Source organism: Nycticebus coucang, chromosome 7 (assembly GCF_027406575.1).
Source record: "Nycticebus coucang isolate mNycCou1 chromosome 7, mNycCou1.pri, whole genome shotgun sequence".
NCBI lineage: Eukaryota > Metazoa > Chordata > Mammalia > Primates > Lorisidae > Nycticebus > Nycticebus coucang.
In genome coordinates this window covers 66632235-66653055 of record NC_069786.1, presented here as the reverse complement: position 1 = coordinate 66653055, position 20821 = coordinate 66632235, and the positions used below count along the sequence as shown (strand labels likewise).

At 40.5% G+C, this 20821-nt stretch overlaps 1 protein-coding gene across 1 annotated transcript in view; it reads right to left on the bottom strand.

The window, feature by feature from the left end:
• MYO3B (myosin IIIB) overlaps positions 1-20821 on the bottom strand; it is a 493981-nt gene that overhangs the window by 256108 nt on the left and 217052 nt on the right. The window contains 7 exon segments of the mRNA XM_053596463.1: positions 6906-7020; positions 7365-7463; positions 13856-14058; positions 14872-14955; positions 17551-17655; positions 18189-18305; positions 19232-19328. Coding sequence (XP_053452438.1) covers positions 6906-7020; positions 7365-7463; positions 13856-14058; positions 14872-14955; positions 17551-17655; positions 18189-18305; positions 19232-19328 — 820 coding nt within the window.

Below are 20821 nucleotides of genomic sequence, written 5' to 3'. Positions count from 1 at the left end.
ACAAATATGAAGTGTCCATCCTTATCCTTTCTTATTTCGGTTGGTTTAAAGCCTTTTGTGTCTGCGAATAGGATTGCAATGCCTGCTTTTTTTCTGCTTTCCATTTGCCTGGAGTATAGATGACCATCCATTTACCTTAAGTCTATATTTGTCTTTTAATGTAAGATGAGATTCTTGTATGCAGCAGATATCTGGCTTGAGTTTTTGTATCCAGTCAGCCAACCTGCGCCTCTTTAGAGGACAATTTAAACCATTCACATTAATTGAGAATATTGATAAGCCTTGAGAGTCCGGTGGACATTTTTAATCTTTTTGTGACTGTGGAAGTTGGAATTTGATCAAAATTTTCTGGGTGGGTTTACTTTTGTAGTGGAGGATTACGCTGGTCTTTATGGAGGGTAGGTCTGAGAATATCCTGGAGAGCTGGTTTAGAAATTTGGCAAATTTCTTCAACATGTGAGTGTCATTAAAGTATTTAATTTCTCTGTCATAAATGAAACTCAGGTTAGCTGGGTACAGGATCCTGGGTTGAAAGTTATTTTGTTTTAGGAGATTAAAAGTTGATGACCATCCTCTTCTAGCTTGAAAGGTTTCAGCAGAGAGATCTGCAGTTATTTTAATATTCTTGCCCTTGTAGGTGATGGTTTTCTTTCATCTGGCTGCTTTCAGAATTTTTCTCCTTCATATTAACTTTAGTGAAATTGATTGTGATGTGTCTGGGGGATGTCTTATTTGGGTTGAGTCGTGCTGGAGTTCTGAAACTGTCTGCTATCTGAATTTCAGAATCTCTTGGCATGTCTGGAAAGTTCTGGAAAGTTCTCCTTCATAATCTGATGGAGAAAAGAGTCTATGCCTTGTGAAGCCACTTCGTCGCTTTTGGGGATCCCTATAAGATGAATATTGGTTTTCTTCAAATTATCCCAGAGCTCTCTGAGAGAGTGATCTGTTTTTGCCCTCCATTTCTCTTCCTCTTTGAGAGTTTGGGAGCATTTGAAAGCTTTGTCTTCAATGTCAGAGGTCTTTTCTTCTGCTTGCTCTATTCTGTTACTGAGGGATTCTACTGTGTTTCTCAGATCTTTGAGGGCTGCAACTTCTTGTCTCGATGTGTCAAAATCTTTGGTCATTTGGTCTTTGAATTCGTTGAATTCTTGAGATATTTTGGGTTACTGCTTGGAATTCTAATTCTATCTTATTTGCTATCTGGATTCTGAATTCAATTTCTGACAGCTATTTGTTTGTATGGGATCTTGTGCTGTGTCTGCCCCATTCATCCTTGGGTGAGTTGATCTACTCTGATTATTCATGTTGCTAGAGTTTTCTGTTGATTTCGCCTCATTATTGTTTTTCACCATTGCCTCTGGCTATCCTAAGAGTTGGGGAGGTGTCTCTCCAAGATTAGACCCCAGCGGGATCACTCTATCTTTGTAGGGAGTGACCCTGTATAGTTCCTCTGGAGAGTTCAGGTTGTGGAAGCAGCTCCAGAGTGTGACACACCCAGATCCAGCAACAGGGTGGGAGGTGGTACGCACAATTCTGGGAGTGCCTGGTACCCAGTGACTTTGGCACAGACAGCCCAAGACTCCATAAGTCTCTGGCCAGAAGAAGGGCTCTGCGCAGAGGCAGGGAGGGCTCTGGGGGGCACGTGGCTACCAGAGTCCCTGGCCAGACGAGTGGGCCAGTGTGGAGTCAGGGATGGTACAGGAGGGAGGACGCAGGTTTGTGTGGCTCCCGCCGTTCCTGTTCAGGGCATGCAAAGGCCCAGCAGGCATGGGTCATGGGTTTGGGGTCGTAGTGCAGGTCTTATGGAGGTATGGGTGGCGCCAAGCCCAGGATTTTGAGGTTGCTATGAGCTGTGACGCCACGGCACTCTACCCAGGGCAACAGCCCAAGGCTCCAGTGTGCCAAAACCAGTCTCACTCTGCCCCTGAGGGTTAAGGCTGTAAGACAGCTCAGTTCTTGCCTTTAGGCTGCTCAGTCACTAGGTTACTATCTCCCGCCGATCTTTGCCCTGCGACCCTGAGGGCGGAGCTTGCCGGGGCAGTTCTCTCACTGCGGCCCACAGTCAAACACTATTAGCTCCGTCCGGCTCTGTAGATAGAGTTTCAACTTAGTCTTAACTCTATCTACAGAGTTCCTGTGTCTGTGAAGGAAATATCTTCTAAGAGAAAGAAAAATGCTCCAAAGACTGTATATTCTGCAAGGGGCTTTGTTGGAGAAATGCTCTCTCTTCCCCACCTTTGCTGATTAGTAGTGAAACTGAATTCATACTCATAAAAAATAAATTGGGAAACTCAGTTGGAGAAATTGTTAAGTCTTCTTAAGTGAAATTATTCCATTCTATCATATGGAAAGTGGGAAACTGGTAGAAATAAAAAGAGGTAGCTGCATAGCAGGATTCTGGGTGGGAGGCGGGGGGTGGGGGGGGTGGGCAAGGCTGAGATGCCAGGAAAGGCTGCATAGCTAGAGGTAAAGCAAAAAAAAAAAAAGGCAGGTGAGGAAGGCAAAAAGTCCTTCCAGGCCGTCTCTGGGGAGAAAAGGAGAGAAATTTAATCAAGGAGTTTTAGGGATGGAGGAGCCATCCCACAGGTGGACATTTAAGGGATTGAAGTCTACCATGACTGTATATGGATGATGTTTTGACCTGAACACAGAGGTGGATGTAGGTTCCTGGGTCAGAAAGGAAAAATTAATCTAAGATCAAAGGTAAAGGAGTCAAGTGGGTGGAATAGCCCAGAAATGTAGCATAAGGAGCACCCTAAGAATAATAACTCCTTACTATGTTGAGCATTGGATACCCCTCTGTAATTCCCCTCACTAAACCAAGAAAGGAGACCCAAGCTACCATTAACTTCAGTGATTCCTGTGGTATTTGAACCCATGAGTTTTTGCTCAAAGTCATAATTAGTTGTCCACTTTAAATGACTATCCAGGGCCGTGGTTCTCAACCTTCCAAATGTCACGGCCCTTTAATACAGTTCCTGTGGGTCAAGACCCACAGGTTGAGAACCACTGGTCTAGGGATTATGCTGAAGAGGATATTGCCAGAAGGTTAATGTGGGTGGGATGCTGGTCTCAGGGATATGGTCTTTAACAGACATGTTCTTTAGTGATGATCATCCCAGGGATAGAATGCCTAGAGGCCTTATGTTGGGAGGTTTCCAGGCTTGTACTACAATATATTAAGTGTGTGTCTCTGTGTGTGTGTGTGTGTTTTAATTAGAGGAAATACGTTGGTTTTCTGAGAGTACTGAGAGTCTTAGATAACCTCTTGAGATAACAGGATATAGAAATAGCAGATATAGATGAAGGTGGAGCAAGATGGCGGCTGAGTAACACCTTCCCTGCAACTGGGCATGGTGAGTCTGGGGAGATAACACTCCAGGCGTCTCTGGCTGGTGGGATCTGCCTATAATCATCCCTTTGAGAATACAGGGAGTCAGCAAGGGACTTCTGGACCCCAAAAGGAGGACAAAAACAGGCTGTCCCTGACTTAAGGAAGTTACCCCTGGCCTGGCTCACAGGATCCTTGTTTCTCTGGTGTCTCTCTAGGAACTTACCTCCCCTCCCAGTCTCTCTTTACTGACCTTTTTTGTAAGTTTCTTGTTTTTCACCAGTTTTGCCATGAGCACTACAATAGGATAGGCCACTAGGCTTTCCTACAGGCCATATTGTAGTGCTCAGTCTCCTTTGCAGACACCCACAACTTCTGGCTTCTGGTTTTTTGTTTTGTTCTGTTTTGTTTTTCTGAGACAGAGTCTAACTGTGTTGCCCCTGGTAGAGTGCCATGGTGTCACAGCTTAAAGCAACCTCAAGCTCTTGGGCTCAAGTGATTCTCTTGCCTCAGCCTCCCAAGTCGCTGGGACTTCAGGCATCTGCCATAACACCTGGCTATTTTTTAAAAGACAAGAGGTCTTGAGTTAGCTCAGGCCAGTCTCCAACTCAGGCAATCCCCACTGCCTCGGCCTCCCAGAGTGCTGGAATTACAGGCATGAGCTACCAACATTTGGCTTCTTTTTGTTGCTGTTGTTTTTTTGAGACAGAGCCTCAAGCTGTCACTCTGGGTAGAGTGCCATGGCATCACAGCTCACAGCAACCTCCAACTCCTGGGTTTAAGCAATTCTCTTGCCTCAGCCTCCCAAGTAGCTGGGACTACAGGTGCCCACCACAATGCCTGCCTTTATTTGGTTGTAGTTGTCATTGTTGTATGCAGGCCCAGGCTGGATTCGAACCACCAGCTCCGATGTATGTGGCACCTTAGCCGCTTGAGCTATAGGCGCTGAGCCAACACTTGACTTCTTAAATGTAAATGGTATCTTACTGTCTGTAGTCAAGACATTGGAAATTCTCAAGACTCCCAAGTGATACTGAACATTCAATCTCTTTGGCAGTACTCTCTATTCATAACCTTTTTTGAAGAAAGGGAAGGAAATTTTGCCCTGATCTTAAAGGCTTCTCCCTAACTTCTGTGTCCAAGGATCTACAATATCTATTCAATTATGACCATTGTGTTGATCACCTGACCAAAAAGTTTTCATTTAGCATTAAATATAAATACATCTAAAACTCAATTTATTTAGGGTGTTATGGTAATTCCTACTAGCAAGACAAGTATAATATTAAAAAAATAGTATGGTTTGGCTCTAGAAATAAGAGTTTACAAATACAATCTACACAATAAGGTTTTAGATATAATTCCCCCAAACCACCTGCAAGGAGCCATTATCATTAGTGGAAAAACTCCTCTGCCAGGGAAGTTTCTTTACAATAAACTCGGGGTCAAGTGTTCTTTCAGATACTTTTGGCTAGCATCCCAGAATTAAAAATGCATGCTCTTGAATCCACACTAAAGTTTGCTACTCTTAATTTTGCTGTAAGGGTTTGAGGAAAACCGAAGGAATTCCTGCAGGGAACTAGTGACATTATAAGAAAAGACAAGAGCTATAATTTTAATTGAATTGACCAGTTCATTTAAGCTTTATTTAGAAATGTCTGCCAGAAAAACCTAATGGAAAGTTCTGTTGCATCAGCCATTTGGCATCTGCTGCCTGACTGTATTCAACAAATCTTTCTGAATTGATTCACAGTCCTTTGAGTTTATAAACACAAAGTAAACTAAGATAACTCAGAAACAAGTTGTCTGTAGAGACAGAACTGCAGAATTCAGAATCAGGGAAATAGGCTCCAGCCTTCTCCCTTCATTTCCAAGGTTGCTGACATAAATTGGTTTATTTCCAGTATGAATTAACAGGGGATATGGTGAAGATACACCCATACACTACACTACTTTCTGGTTATTCATGTAACAGACCAGACCAGGCCAGGCACAAATTAACAGTGTTCACCATCTTTTATATTTCTTTTCATACTCACTCATACATTCATTCATTCATTCATTTCTATTGTAATTTTTTCCTACTGGGGTTAGAAATGGCTTACTTCAAGGGCACATACTTAACATACATAATTTCTTCTGTTTTTAATGTTTTTACCATAAAACAGATTTTAACAGTTTTTAATGTTGTTTATCTTAAAACAATTAGCATCTTTTATTAGTAGTAGTAGTAGTACATTTCTATTATTAGAACACTACTTTCTTTTAGAGCTAGGACCAATCTGTTCACAATATTCTAAAACCATCTTCATATTCACTGCAAGCAAAATATTAATCCTACTAATAATTATTATTAACCCTGACTTCTCTATCCTTTTAAGGAAGTGTGCCTCTAAGCACTCTGTCATGAGCCAGGTGACTTTCAGTTGCTCTATTGCCATCTCTACCAGGCTTTGACTATTCTTTGATGATTAAAAACCAGTTCTGTAAGTTGATAACCATAAAGGTCCTTCAACAATGCCAGAACCTGTTTAATTGCTCTTCTCTAAGAAGCCAAGGGAAATATATCTTTATTTTTATGTGACCTTTGGGATTTTCCACTGTCTGTTGGCTTAAAATCTGTGGGAGGTCGCCAGAGAAAATTAACAGCTGGCTAGGAGGGAAAAGGTGTTATTACGACTAAAATCAACCATGCAGGGGAGGGAAGGGTGGTTAAGCTCACTGGATTGCAGGAGAAATCCTTTATCTGGAGTGGCTGTCCCAGGGTAACTCAAGTGTCTTATAATCTAATCCCTTAAGATTTACTACTCTTCACCTACCTCCTAATCATTCACCTCCTTTGTTGGAAAAGCAAAAGACTCTACATATTTTACAAAATTGATGGCATGAAGCTCAGAAACTATGACTTAATGTACCACAGAATAATATTGAAACCAAGGGGTATAAATATTGTCTGTCACCCCCAGCATACATTTAACAGAGACAGCCTGCATCTCGAATGATAAGAGTAGTATAGTACTTTGAGTCACAGTTAATAATGTGCAACTGTGTACCATGCAGAGAAAGGAAATGCAAGAAAGTTGAAAGCATTGTAATTAATTTGTCATGGTGCCCAAGAAGCTACCTGCATAGATATATTCCTGTAGCTTGAGTGTAAGCTACATATTCCTGTACTCCTACTCATAATTCACTTCAGTGGTTGGAATGATCCTTAACTCAGGAAAGAGGAATGTGGCTTTGACAGTTGTTATTTCAGGCATAATGAATTGAAGACAGTGGTAACCATTCTTTCCCACCCGGTCCTTACAACAGCGTTTCATTTCAATGTTCACCTGAGTATCTTGCTGAAGTTTATGTTCTGATTCAGGCATTCTTGGGTGAACCTGAGAGCCTACATTTCTAACAAGCTCTCACATGATGACAATGTTTCTGGTCCTTGGACCACACTTTAAGTAGCAAGATCACCAGGGAATGTGAAAAGCAAGTATGCTGCCCTGAGTTAGAACATCCACATCTTCACTCACATTCACCTCAGAATGTTAACACTTGAGTTTCTTTCTTCACAATCACTTACCTTGTCAGTGAACCCTATGATTCTAAAGCAATGCTGAATCGCTTCAAATTGTCTTCTGTATGACTCCTTGGAAGTTATGTCATGCATCACCCTTCCAGTTTCATCAGCTATGTACCTAAAGGAAGTGAAGCATGAGCAAGCAGAATGAGCACGGACGTGGAAAATGGCACCTCCAATGCCAGGGCAGGCACAGCCTGAGCTGCTTCTTCCCAAGGGCATTTCCTCCACAGTCTAATCTGCGTTGAATTGGCACAGAGGGCTGAGGAGAATGGCTGCAGGTGAGTTTTTTGAACTTTCTAGAACACAAATGTGAGATGCAGTTCCTACCACCTTACCCTGAGAATTTCCATGAAATAGACTCTGAGTTTCCAGTTAGGAAAATAGATCCATTGATTTCCAATTGCCAATTGCTAATTGTATATTTATTTAAAATGAACAATCAAAACCCCTGACCCTTACCTTGGAGGCTTTTCCTCAGGAAGTCTGAACTCAGAAAGTTTCTTTTGGTGATAAAGACCAGCATAAATATAGTAAAATATGTGAAAGTTTTTCTCTCCCCTGAAGAGGAAAAAAAAGGGGACTTTGTTAGCAACCTATTTTGTGCTTCCCCATCCCAAGTAATTTTGCACCATTTTCTCTTTGTGCAAAATATTATTTCATAGCAAATTTACATTTTCAGGCAGTTAAATAAGATACATCCAAATTATAGAATAGTAATAGTAATGGGATTAATATGGTAATTGTCACAATGCTGCGGGATTAGCCCTACAACTTTACTGTAAGCAGAAGGGGTTTTAGAGAACAGTCACAGGAAACAGCTCAGGTTATCTTCCTATTCCAGCTGAAATGCTCATGCATCTGTGCCACAAGCCTTCTGTTTATAGCTCTGATTGTTTCAGAGACAGTGAGGTCCAGCTTAGAGAAATCAGCCAAATCTCCTACTTGACTGGTGCCCTAGATGAGAAGTAGCTTGCCAGTGTACAGCAGATTAGGGAGCAGAAATGGTCCAAGAGCGGAGAACTCCTCTCTCTCAAATAGATGTTTTTCAAATACCATTCAAAATGTCATTCATCAGCACCCCTGGTCTCCGGCCATCTACCTCTTTAAGCCGCCTTGGCCGAAGTCCTTTCAGATAGGTGCTACTCTAAGTGTGGTCTGTGGACTGGTATCAGCTTGTACCTTTAGAAGGAACTGGAAAGTATATGCCTAGACATTTTATAGAAAGTGACATTGCCGTGACATCTAAGTCCATGACAATTTTTCTGATAAATAATTTTCATTGTATTTTACAAAGGTATTAATTTATAATAGATAAGCAATTGTTTAAAAATGGTCCTTTAGCACAGAGTTTGAAAAGCACTGCTCTAGATCCCTTTCTTTCCTCTAAAGGAGGACAATCTCTTTTGTTGATACCCTAGATTTGGGCAAAATCTCTCCTTGGCAATATGGCTCTGTGGAAAGAAATCTTATCTTCTTTCTTCCCCTTGGCCCCATCTGTGGCACGGCCTCCACCCTTGTCTTTAGCCTCTCCTGGTATTTTCACCTTCCTTTGGTTGTTTATTTTGTCAAAGCTCTTCTGGTGCGTTGTTATCCCTGCCCTGTAGTCCAGATGCCTTTACTTGCCATTTCTTACTTATTTGTTCACTTAACTAATAAATTTATTTTTGTTATTCACTTTTATTTTTACTTTTTTTTTTTTTTTTGAGACAGAGCCTCAAGCTGTCGCCCTGGGTAGTGTGCCATGGCTTGAGAGCTCACAGCAACTTCCAACTCCTGGGCTTAAGCAATTCTCCTGCCTCAGCCTCCCAAGTAGCTGGGACTACAGGTGCCCGCTCCAATGCTCGGCTATTTTTTGGTTGCAGCCGTCGTTGTTTGGTGGGCCCGGGCTGGATTCAAACCCACCAGCTCAGGTGTATGCGGCTGGCACCTTAGCCACTTGAGCCACAGGCGCCGAGCCTTTACTTTTTAAAATAAATGTTACTATGTACATTTGAGGAAGACAACATGATGTTATGGGATACATATAGTTAAAAGGTGACTCTTCAACTAATAAATGTAGTGTGTGCCGATCACGGCAGGCATCCAGCCAGCAGCCAGGGACACAGGACTAAGAGGTTTCATGTCGTCTTGGAGCATCCTCTCTAGTGGTGCAGTTAGATGAAACAAAAAGGAAAATTGTGATGAGGGCTTTCAGAGAAACGAGTGAGGGGCTGAGATAAAGAATCATGTTGGAGCCAGGCACAGTGGCTACACCTGTAATCTCAACACTCTGGGAAGCTGAGGCTGGTACATCACTTAAACTCAGGAGTTCGAGACCAGCCTGAGAAAGAGCAAGACTCCATCTCTACTAAGAATAGAAAAACTAGTTGGATGTAGTTGCAGGCACCTGTAGTCCCAGCTGCCAAGAGGCTGAGGCAAGGGGATCACTTAAGCCCAAGAGTTTGAGGTTGCTGTGAGCCGTGATGCTGCCATGGCACTACTGAAGGTGACAGAGTGGAACTCTGTCTCAAAAAAAAGAATTATTTGGGGGGTAATGATGAGTTACTTATGTCAGATCAGGAGAAGAAATCCTTAAAAAAATAACACTTAAGTGAAATCCTGAAGCATGAGAAGGAGCTGGAAGGAGCTACAAGAAGGAAAAGCATTCCACACGGAGCAGCACAGACACAAAGGCTCTGAGCACGATCGCCATGTGGGATCAAACAGGCCCAGTGAGAAGGGGGTAGGCAGGTGGGCAGAGCCAGCCCACAGAAGGCTCAGAGGGCCTTCTATGCTGGGCCATAATGAGGAATTTTTTGATTAAGCACTTAGAATTCTTTGAAGTCTTCAACTGGAGCTGGGTTGTGCTGTTAAGTGTATGACATGAATAGACTTGTGTTGGAACATGTACTTTCCAGCCTCAGGATGAAGATCAGATTATAAGAAGCCAAGATGGATACAGGAAGACCAATTAGAAGATCCAGCTGAGAAAGCATAATGGCTTGGATAGGGCAATGGCAGTGGTGATGGAAAACAAGAAAAAGCTTATTTTGGAAAAACAACAAAAACGTCTTCACAGACTGAATGAGGATGTGAGGGAGAGGGCTTTGGCGTCTGCCTTCCAGGTTTCTAACTTAAGCATCTATTGATCGTGGCCCCATTGACTGAGACAGGAACTAGTGTGCCTCAGGTGAATATTGCTTGTTCTTTAACTACTGTTGAATGTGCAGGCTTCTTAGAATTTTTCTGCAGATACCTCTAATTCTTAATTCTTCCATATTTTTCCTGCCAACATCCATCCTTCACATAAATCCAACTTGATTTTCATCTCTTTGCCTTTCAAGATTGGCTAGGTTTTGCTGTAATAACAAATGTCCCAAGATTTTAGAGGCTAAACTCAACAAAGACTTACTTCTTGCTCAGAGAACATGTTCCTGCCGGGTCAGCAATGGGGCTGTGCTAATAGGTCCAGGCAAATGGAACAGCCACCATCTTATACTTTGCCAGCCTCTGGGATCTTGTGAGTACATGCCTATTTGCCAGAACTGGTCACATCCCCAGACCCCACCACAAGGGAGAATTCTACAGTGTGCCCAGAAGCTGGCAGAACTACGCAGGTTAGATGAACAAGACTTGCACAGGCCCCATCTTCTCTTCATCTCATTTAATTCTCACAACAGCCTTGTCAGGCTGGGCATTATTTTGCACATACCACATATGAGGAAAGCAAGATATAAGAACATTTCTGTTCATAAGCAACATATCATGAGTGACCTAGCTGTGAGTGGAACTGACCTCACATTTCTATAAAAGATCATTTTACATTTGAACATAGTACTCTATTCTTTTCATTCTGTCAGAGATAGCTCCCTAACCTTTATTTATTTTTATTTTTATTTTTTTGACATCCAAACTTGGTCTGTTTTATTTATGTATTTTTTATTGTAAGGGTATAATGGTTCCCTAAGCTTTAAAATCATTCTAATTTGGAAAGAAAGAAGTAGAAGACTTCATAAAAATCAAGAAGCCACAGGGAAGATTTCATGATTCTTATTCTTTTTCCCCCCCTCAGAATATCAGGGCATACATGTGTTTTGGTTACATACTTTGTACAGATTGAGTCAAAGTTATGAGTGTGCCCTTCACCTGGATATGTGCACAGTAAGTGTGAACAGACCCTCCCTCCCGCAGCTTGATTTTCATTGAGATTTACTTCCACTTGTACATTTCAGTGTTGATTGATTATTTCCAATTTGGTATTGAGGACCTATGTTTGTTTCTCCATTTTTGTGATGTTTCACTTAGCAGAATGGTTTCCCGTTCCATTCACTCTTTGTGTTCACTCATTTAATGTTCACACCAATCCTTACTGTGTGAGGAAACTGAGCATGCGTGATAGAGGAAGATGTTTGGGTTCTCAACTTAGAACAAGCCCTGTAAACGCTCCTTGTACACTATCTCTCAGCTGCTGCATTGATCTCCATCTCCCCTCTACCACCTTAGTGAGGCCAACGCTCTTTCTCACATGGATTTGGCAACAGCTTCCTAATGGTGTGTCAACACAATTCCTCTTGCATCTCCTGCAGTCCACTCGCCCAGTGAAGCCGTGTGATCATTTCAAAATGCAAGCTGGGTTGCTTGAAAACATGCAGCAGCTTTCTATCACCCTGAGAAAAAGTTTTAAAACCCTCAGCCTCATGCCTAAGACCTGCATCTTCTGGTCTCTGTCTCATCTTTGCCACTTTCCCTCCCTGGTCTGTCCCCTCCTTGGTATCTAATTCCCAGTGATCTTCAAACATCAGATATAATGTCTCATACACAGGGAATCCCTCTTTCTTCCAGGACTACGTCACACGCCCTTCCCTTCTCCTGTTCACCTTCGTAGCACCTACATCACTTCCTGGCATTTATTGCAATTTTTCCACATTTAAGTTACTCGCTTCATGCCTATGATCCACCCCTATCTTTCCATCATACACCACACATTCCAAGCTCCATGAAAACAGGAACCTTTTCTATTTTGTTTACTCTTGCAACCTCAGCAGAAAACACAGTGTTGGCATATAGCAGGCATCAAGAATGCATGGATATGTGTGTGTGGAGCCACTCTCCTGAGGAGCTCTGATGTCCTATGATAATAATGATAATAATATCATAATTATGATAACAGGAAGAGTGGCTAACACTGTGATAGCATGTACCATACCTGGACTCTTTTAGGTAATTTTATATAAACAAACTCATTAATCCTTACAAAAAAATCTACTGTCAGTGGGTCAGTTCTAGTAGCATCTCCATGTCATAGATGAGGCACAGAGAAGATTCATGACACGCCCAAGGTAAGAATCAGAGCCAGCATTAGAACACAGAGCAAAGTCCATGCTATTGATTACCATTACCATACTGTTTTCCTTAAAAACAAAGTAACTGGCGTGCCAGACCTTCTGGGGGCAAGATAGGATTGCAAGAGGGACTTTACCTAACAAATGCAATCAGTGTAACCTGGCTTATTGTACCCTCAATGAATCCCCAACAATAAAAAAAAAAAAGAAAGAAAGAAATGTGACAGGAAAAAAACAAAAAACAGAGTAACTCGCTCTCTCTTTTTCTCTCTCAATCTAGGGAGATAATTAACACATAGACTATTCCCAGTGCTTCTTTTTAATAAACAAATTCCATTTAATGGACTCAGTGATTTTAAAAAGTACCCGCAATACTGCTAATTTCTACCTGACATGACCAATTCAGGAGAAACAGGCATACCTATCCCCAAAACAAACCAACTCTGACCCTTTGGACTGTGCCCCTTAACATCTTTTAGGTCAAAGACTACCACTGATGCTTTGCTTAAATAATTCTTTATTCTAGGGGAAGCTAGGGAAATGCTAAGAACAAGGGTGAAAATAGAACCATTAAAATTCCCAAGGCCTTCAAGTCCCATGGCCAGCCTGCCATGGGATCACTTGTTCTTTTCTTGCTTATATGTAGGAGTTCTCTGAAGAAGACAGGCACACGGCCTACAGACACAGGAAAAAATGCTCATCATCCTTAATCATCAGAGAAATGCAAATCAAAACTACTTTGAGATATCATCTAACTCCAGTAAGATTAGCCCAAATCACAAAGTCCCAAGACCAGAGATGTTGGCGTGGATGTGGAGAAAAGGGATCACTTCTACACTGCTGGTGGGAATGCAAATTAATACATTCCTTTTGGAAAGATGTTTGGAGAACACTTAGAGATCTAAAAATAGATCTTCCATTCAATTCTATCATTCCTCTACTAGGTATATACCCAGAAGACCAAAAATCACATTATAACAAAGATATTTATACCAGAATGTTTATTGCAGCCCAATTCATAATCGCTAAGTCATGGGAAAAGCCCAAGTGCCCATCGATCCATGAATGGATTAATAAATTGTGGTATATGTACACCATGGAATATTATGCAGCCTTAAAGAAAGATGGAGACTCTACCTCTTTCATGTTCACATGGATGGAGCTGGAACATATTCTTCTTAGTAAAGCATCTCAAGAATGGAAGAAAAAGTATCCAATGTACTCAACCCTACTATGAAACTAATTTATGGCTTTCATATGAAAGCTATAAACCCATTATAATCTAAGAATATGAGGAAGGGGGAGAGGGAGGGGAGGGAAGATGGGTGGAGGAAGAGTGATTGGTGGGATCACATGTACGGTGCATCTTACGAGGGTACATGTGAAAATTACTAAATGTACAATATAAATGTCTTAACAGAATAACTAAGAAAATGCCAGGAAGGCTATGTTAACCAGTGTGATGAAAATATGTCAAATATGTCAAAACCAGTGCATAGTGCCCCATGATCGCATTAATGTACACAGCTATGATTTAATAATAAAATAAAATTAAAAAAAAAAGAAATTCCCAAGGCCTCCTAGTTTATACCACCGAACAAAAGCAGCGTGATAAAGTAGGACACCTACTCTGCCTGTTTGATGACTCTGGATTTTTCAAGTAGATATTCAGAGATTCTTGCTCCCATCACAACTCCAGTTGGTGTAAACATCATTTCCAGATATTTTCCAAAACGGCTTGAGTTGTCATTGATGGCCGTGCATGCATTCCCAAAGGCTTCCACCAGGGAGTTGACTTGTAGAATTTTCTCTCTCAATGTCTGATTATTGGCCTGTGCCAAACAGAGAACAATTAAGAAGAGCCTGGATACATTACTCCAGCAAAGCTACCAGGGACCTTCCCTTACCCACCCAAATTCATATTATCCTTTAATGAAGAGCTCCATTTAAGGGAAATCAACATCAACCACCAGCATCATTTTCTCAGATGAGCACCTTCTCCGGTGCATGTGAATCAGATCAGGCTGGATTGGGACAGCAGTTTTAAAAACCAACACTTCATTCAAAATCCTTGGCAGATGACATGTCTAAACTCTTTAGACAGAATTTTAAACATAGTTTTTCTCAGTCATCTACTATAAACATTCCAATAAACCTCATCTATAAAACAATTCCATAAATCCTTTGTTAGTCACCTAACACACTAATTCTGAGCATAAGCAACTCCTAGACTACTTGTGAAGTCATTCTTTCAATGTCCATTTCACCAAGCTGAAAATTTTCATTTCCCTCAACTTTTGCTCCAAAATTTCAATTTTCCAACCCTTTAATCCCGGTCATGGTTCTCTCTGATCCTGTTCCTAGTGCTTCACTACTTTTACTACTTAATAACTAAATGTTTCTATTACACTGAGAACATGAAAATTAACTGCCAGTAAACTATTCATACTGGCATTATCCTCCTCCCTCCACGAAAGAAGGAGAGCATGCTGACATCCTAAGAGGACTTGCTATCAGAAGGCAAACACAACAAAGAAGGAATTTTTTTTTATGTAACCCCTAATAAAAAACCCAGTACTTTCATCGCTTCTAAAGTATGAAGTTACTCTGTAGGAACTTGATACATAAAGCAGGTGAGTCAATACCTTTCCCAAGAAAGTCAAATGCTGAACAATCAGGTGGGCGCTTTCTGTCTTTCCAGAGCCACTTTCTCCACTGATGACAATGCACTGACACAGAAAACAGAGGGTCAAAAGAAGAATTCACAGTACAGAAACAACTTGTGTGTCAGCCGTGGTTTTCATATAACATCCACTACTACACACCTTAATTTTTCACTGAGAAATGTATCTTAGGAATCTTCCCACTTCGGTACAGGGAGAGCTTCTTCAACTTTCTAGATAGCTACTTACTTTTCCATCATACAGATGTACTATAATTCATTGAACCAGTCCCATATTGATGGACACTTGAGTATTTTGTTACTACAAACAATATAGCAATGAATGGCTGTATATATAAGTCATTATATTTATGTGCAGATTTACAGAGTACATTCCTAGAAATGGGGATGTCAGACCAAAAGGTAAATGCATTTGTAAATTTGATAGATGCTACCAATATGAGGATGCCTGCTCTCCTGCAGCTTCAACAGAGAATAGTGGATTTTTGCCAATCTGATAGGTTAAAAAATGGTATCTCAGTATAGTATTAATGTGCATTTTAAAAATCATGAGTAAAGCTAAGTCTCTTTCCATAGGCTTAAGAAGCGCTTCTTTTCTGGGACCTGTCCATTTCCTTTGCCTATTTTTTATTTCATTGTTGATCTTTTTATCATTTACTTCTAGGAACTCTTTATGTATAAAGGAAATTAGTAGATGTGACATAATGAATTATATATTAGATCTCTTTGTCTCTGGTTCCTGGCACAAAGCTCCTAAAACCTTTGGAATTTCCTACGTGATAGAAACTGAAGGAACATCTTTTGTTACTCACAAGGAGCCCCTTTCTACCATGCCTCAGTTTATTGCTGACAAGAGGATTTAAGATACGGCTTCAGGATGGGGGCTGGTCATTAGAAAAACCAAATATGTGATTAAGAGTGGGAACTTCTAACCCCACCTACCAAATTTAGAAAGAGGAGGAAGGTTAGAGATTGAATGATAAAAATTCTTTTTATTTTTTTTTTTTTGAGACAGAGTCTCACTTTGTCACTCTTGATAGAGTGCTATGGCATCATAGCTCACAGCAACCTTAAACTCTTGGGCTTGAGTGATCCTCTTGCCTCAGCCTCCCAAGTAGCTGAGACTACAGGTGTCTGCCAAAAGCAAACTTATTGTTCAGGCTGGTCTGTGACTCCTTAGCTCAAGCAACCCACCCACCCCGGCCTCCCAGGGTGGTAGGATTACAGGCGTGAACCACTGTGTCCAGCATTATAAAAATTCTTTAAAAAATTCAGAGAACTTCCTGGTTGGGAAACCCTTTGAGGTCCTGAGAAAGGAGTGTGCCCGGAAAAGGCACAGAAGCTCTGTGCGCCACGTCCCCGCCCCATATATCCTGCCCTAGGCATATCTTCTACTTGGCTGTTTCTGGATTGTATCCTTTATAATAAATCAGTATCTAAGTGTTTTCCTGAATTCTGTGAGTCATTCTAGTGAATTATAGAACCTGAGCAAGGTTGTGGGAACCTCTGCATTTGCATTTGGCTGCAGAGAAGTGTGGGAAGCCTGGGTATCCCATTAGCAGCTTCCATCCCAAGTGGGGACAGTTTTGTGGGACTGATCCCCTAATCTGTGGAGTGTGCACTAACTCCAGATAGCTAGTATCAGAATTGAATTGAATTGTCGGTCCCCCACTTGGTGTCAGAGAATAGGTTAGCGTAGAAAAAGATACAATATTTGGCATCAGAAGTAGTGTCAGAAAAAAGACAACCCATTGGGGCAACTTCTTAACTGAAAACCACATATATTTCTTTCCAGTTACTTCCTGTCTATGAAATCTATAGACATTTCTCAAGTCTCTGGGAAAGGTAAGAATTTAGAGAAGCCAAGTTTCTAACCGATAGTGAGTCCATGTGTTCCATTTTATAACTTCCACTGTTATAATTTCATCCATTCCTCAAACAAACCCCCAAACTGAGACTTCACAAGTCTCGTGAAATACAGTGATTCTCTCATAAAATTTTCCCACATTATCCAAATAGAATAAAGAAACAAAGGAAAATATACCACCTGAAAGTAAAGGCGGGATCAGAGCTTGTATAGGTCACCACTGTGAATCAGAAGTCTAGCAAGGTAAATGTCAGAAGAAAATTTGTGTTTACCAGCATGGACTTTAAAGTTGATCCGGTCTTTACCAAATCCATCACAATTTCTCAGCAGCTAAATGGTGTGGTGCGTGATCACTGCCAACCTGTGAGCATATTGTATTCAAAAAGGACCAGATCGTGAAAATTCTGAGACCTTAATAGGGAAGATTTTCACGTATGCCATTCCACCTCCTGTTTTTATTAAAGTCATTGTCACGTAATCAGGTCATGTTTACACTATGTTCTCATTCCATTCATATTAGAAATATCTTTATTACATTTTATTAGAGAAAATGAGTGCTCTTGATGTGTTTCATGTTTCTTGAAAAGGGTTTTCACAGTCTCCTACCAGGCCTTTCTCAGCGTTCAGTTCCCCTGAACTGCTATTTTATTTTCTATTTCTATGGATCAGCATCAGCAACCAGAATGGAAATGTTTCAGAAAGACTTGTGAGCTGAAGAGGAAGCTAGAACATGTCTTACGATATGACTGGAAGGAAAGAAAGGTGAGCTGTTACCTGGTCTTTGCTGAAAGTAACCATACACTGGTAAGCGGCATCTGCACAAGCAAATATGTGGGGGGGATTTGAAGCACGTTTCACCCCGTGATAAAGTCTGGAAAACTAAAGAAGAAAATAATTAATTTAAAAGAAACTTCTAATGCTCCACTGGACCACATAACACTCCCTTACCTGTTACCTACAAAATCAAGACTCTGTCACTTATTAGGGAACTTGCTACATCGGGAAGTCTGTAGAGCAGACTGGAGCGTGCAAGCCTGAGTTCAAATCCTGCTCCTGAACTGACTGCTTCGCACGGGTTTGTACAGGGAGCTCACTCTGTGCTAAGTCTCCTCGTCTGCCATCTAGGATTAACAACTGTACCTGTCCCACAGGGTTGTGAGAAGTAAGTGAAGTGGCCCAGTGCCTGGCATAAGTTAGCCCTCAGTAACTATTAGCTATTATTGTTATAGCTTGCTTTAAAGGGTCCCCATAAAATGTAAGAATTCCATCTGTGGTGCATTATTATCTACATTATTTGGGGTGTACACTTCTAGGGTAGCATAATTTTATTCTCACTTTTTCCTTCTTTTCATTTGCCTTTATGATTCTTAGTTTCCTATGAGGGAGAGGTATGCTCATAAAACATCCCTTACCTGTGGAGAGTATATGCTTAGATTCTGGAACGGGTTTAAGGCAATTAAGATGTCTCCAACGTATGTGTAAATCAGCAAATCTGCATAACGTTTCTGCAACTGATGAATAATTGTATCCTAAGAAGGGATAGCATTGAGAGTAAACATTATTTCCAATCAAAAGAGAGATTCTAAAAAAGTGACAACCAATTTATTCTTACAAGGATATTTCCCTAAAAGACAAAAGTAGTCTGTTTAAGTCATACAGTTACAGTTACCCTAGTGATCCTAAATCATTAAATGATTCCAATATCACCTTTAAAGAAGAGAAAATAGGAATATACTGAAGGAATTAGGCCTACTTAGAATTTGCTAAAACATTTTGAGGTATCCAATATAGTTTTTATTTGTATTATGAAAAAAACCTTCACAACTAATCAAAATGTTATATTTAGAATTGTATACCAACATATAATAGGCTATTCCTATTGATAAAGCACAGAAAAAAAAGGTAACTTCATTTCTCAAAGCATTACATGTAAAATCTAGGTGGTGGTTCAGGCATTGAAACTGAAAGTCCCCAGAGTTAGATGAAGTATAAACATACCCAGTGCAATTAACAGCTCTATTAAACATGCATATTTTGAATGGGGATTATCACAGTTTTCAAATATAGAATTCAAGCTGTATTAACTCCACTATTTCCCTAAATGAGGCTCCTCTTTATGAAGAACAACTGTATTAACTCAAGAGTTAACTGTAATTTTTTTTATTAAACAGGAAACAATTTCAGCTGATAAAATCCATCTTTTAGGCCTATAATATAAAAATCCCTTTCTTTATTGGAAAAATCCAAATTCTCTTTATCATTCTAGGAACTGTAAATGAACGTAACACAGGATCACAGTCGCAGAGACTGAATGCTCCCTGAGCTTCACCCCATGGCTGTACAAACAATTACATGTTCAAATGACCTTAGGAGAACATGGTCTTCAAGAGAAAGGTCAGACCATTCACATGAAACAAATTTCCTCCATGAGATTTGTCTACCAGATATTTGGTACCTCATCCAGAACCTCTAGATTGACCAAATCATCCTCAAGGCAGTATTTTTCAGCATCCTCCACACGGTAGGGTCTTCTGGTATGCATCCTCTCGTGCCTACAAATGAATCAAGAGAATCTTACCATTAAAACAGCAAATAATGCAGCAGAAAGGGGGCAACAAGAATGGCCCCTTCACAATCTTATCACACGACATGTTCAGAGACTGGAGATACAGGGATAAGAAGAGCAAGTGTATTCGAGGCACTTGAAAGAAATTATAGCCATTCCCTTAGCATCCAGTATCTCAGTTTTCTTCATCTATAAAAAGAATCACTTGTGATTGATCTATATAGCTCACAGGTGGCTGGGAAAGCACAAACAGTAGTGGACGCAAGAAATACAAGAGGATTGAAAAAATGTACCAAGTACTGTTCTTACATCCTTGTCAAAATTTGGAATCAATAATTTGCATAACTCCATACATTACTCGTAATACCATTAACTAAACAAAATCACCCATAAAATGTCCTCCTATGTTTTCTAAATTTCCCAGCAGAGAAGCCACCACTGCTTGGTTCTTCCTTGTCACTTTTTTTTGTTTGTTTTTTAAACAAAGTCTTCCCCAGGCTAGAGTGCCTTGCAACTCACTGCAGCTTCATAGACTTTTGGGCTCTAGTGATCCTCCTGCGTCAGCCTTGCAAGTAACTGGGACTACAGGCATCCACCACCACCCCCGGCTAATCTATTTTTTTGTAGACATGGGGTTTTGCTATATTGCTCAGGCTGATCTCACGTAATTCTCCCGTCTCAGCCTCCCAGAGTGCTGGGATTATAGGCATGAGCCACCATGCCTGGCCCCCATCACCTTTTTTGCCCACCATCATCACAGCTTATAAGGATGTCACCCATTCGTATTAGCCTACCTAGCCAGGTCCCAGAAATTGGCTTTTGACTGAAAGTTCAGCTGTAAGTACAAGGCAGAAGTCATGGATCTTGCTACATGCATTTTACAAAAGTAGGGACAAAGGAAGAAGCAAACATATAGCTCTGTACACTGAATCTTGAAGTTATTACGCAATAGAAATAGGCAAATAAAACAGCGACTTCTTTTTCCTTTCTAGCCTATTAAATTAAATCTTACTTTCCAATCTCATCAACAATAGATTTGAAAAGGGATATGTGAAGCACACCATGTAGTCATCTCCAGTGCTAGAACCAGTTTTGCTGCTAATTCATATAAAGTTCCAAAATAAAAGAAACTTAATTTTATTTAATAAAATCAAATTTATAACCTAAACATTTATTATTATTAAACAGAACACTTTTTTCATCTGTGTTTTTACCTATTGGTGAGCTCAAAGAGAAATCAATTGGTTTGTAATATCTTTTTTTTTTAATTCAGAGCTGTTACCTACTTCTAGCTAGCCACATAAATTAGCAAGAGAGTGCACATTTCTGACAAAATCTCCTTCACATAAAACCTAAGAATCATTTTCCTGGAAGTTCATCACAGAAATACTGCAAGGCGTTTTTATTAAGTAATTAAATTCTCATATTAAATTCAGTTAGTTTATCGCCTAAATTCTTTACATTGTGTGAGATAAGCTA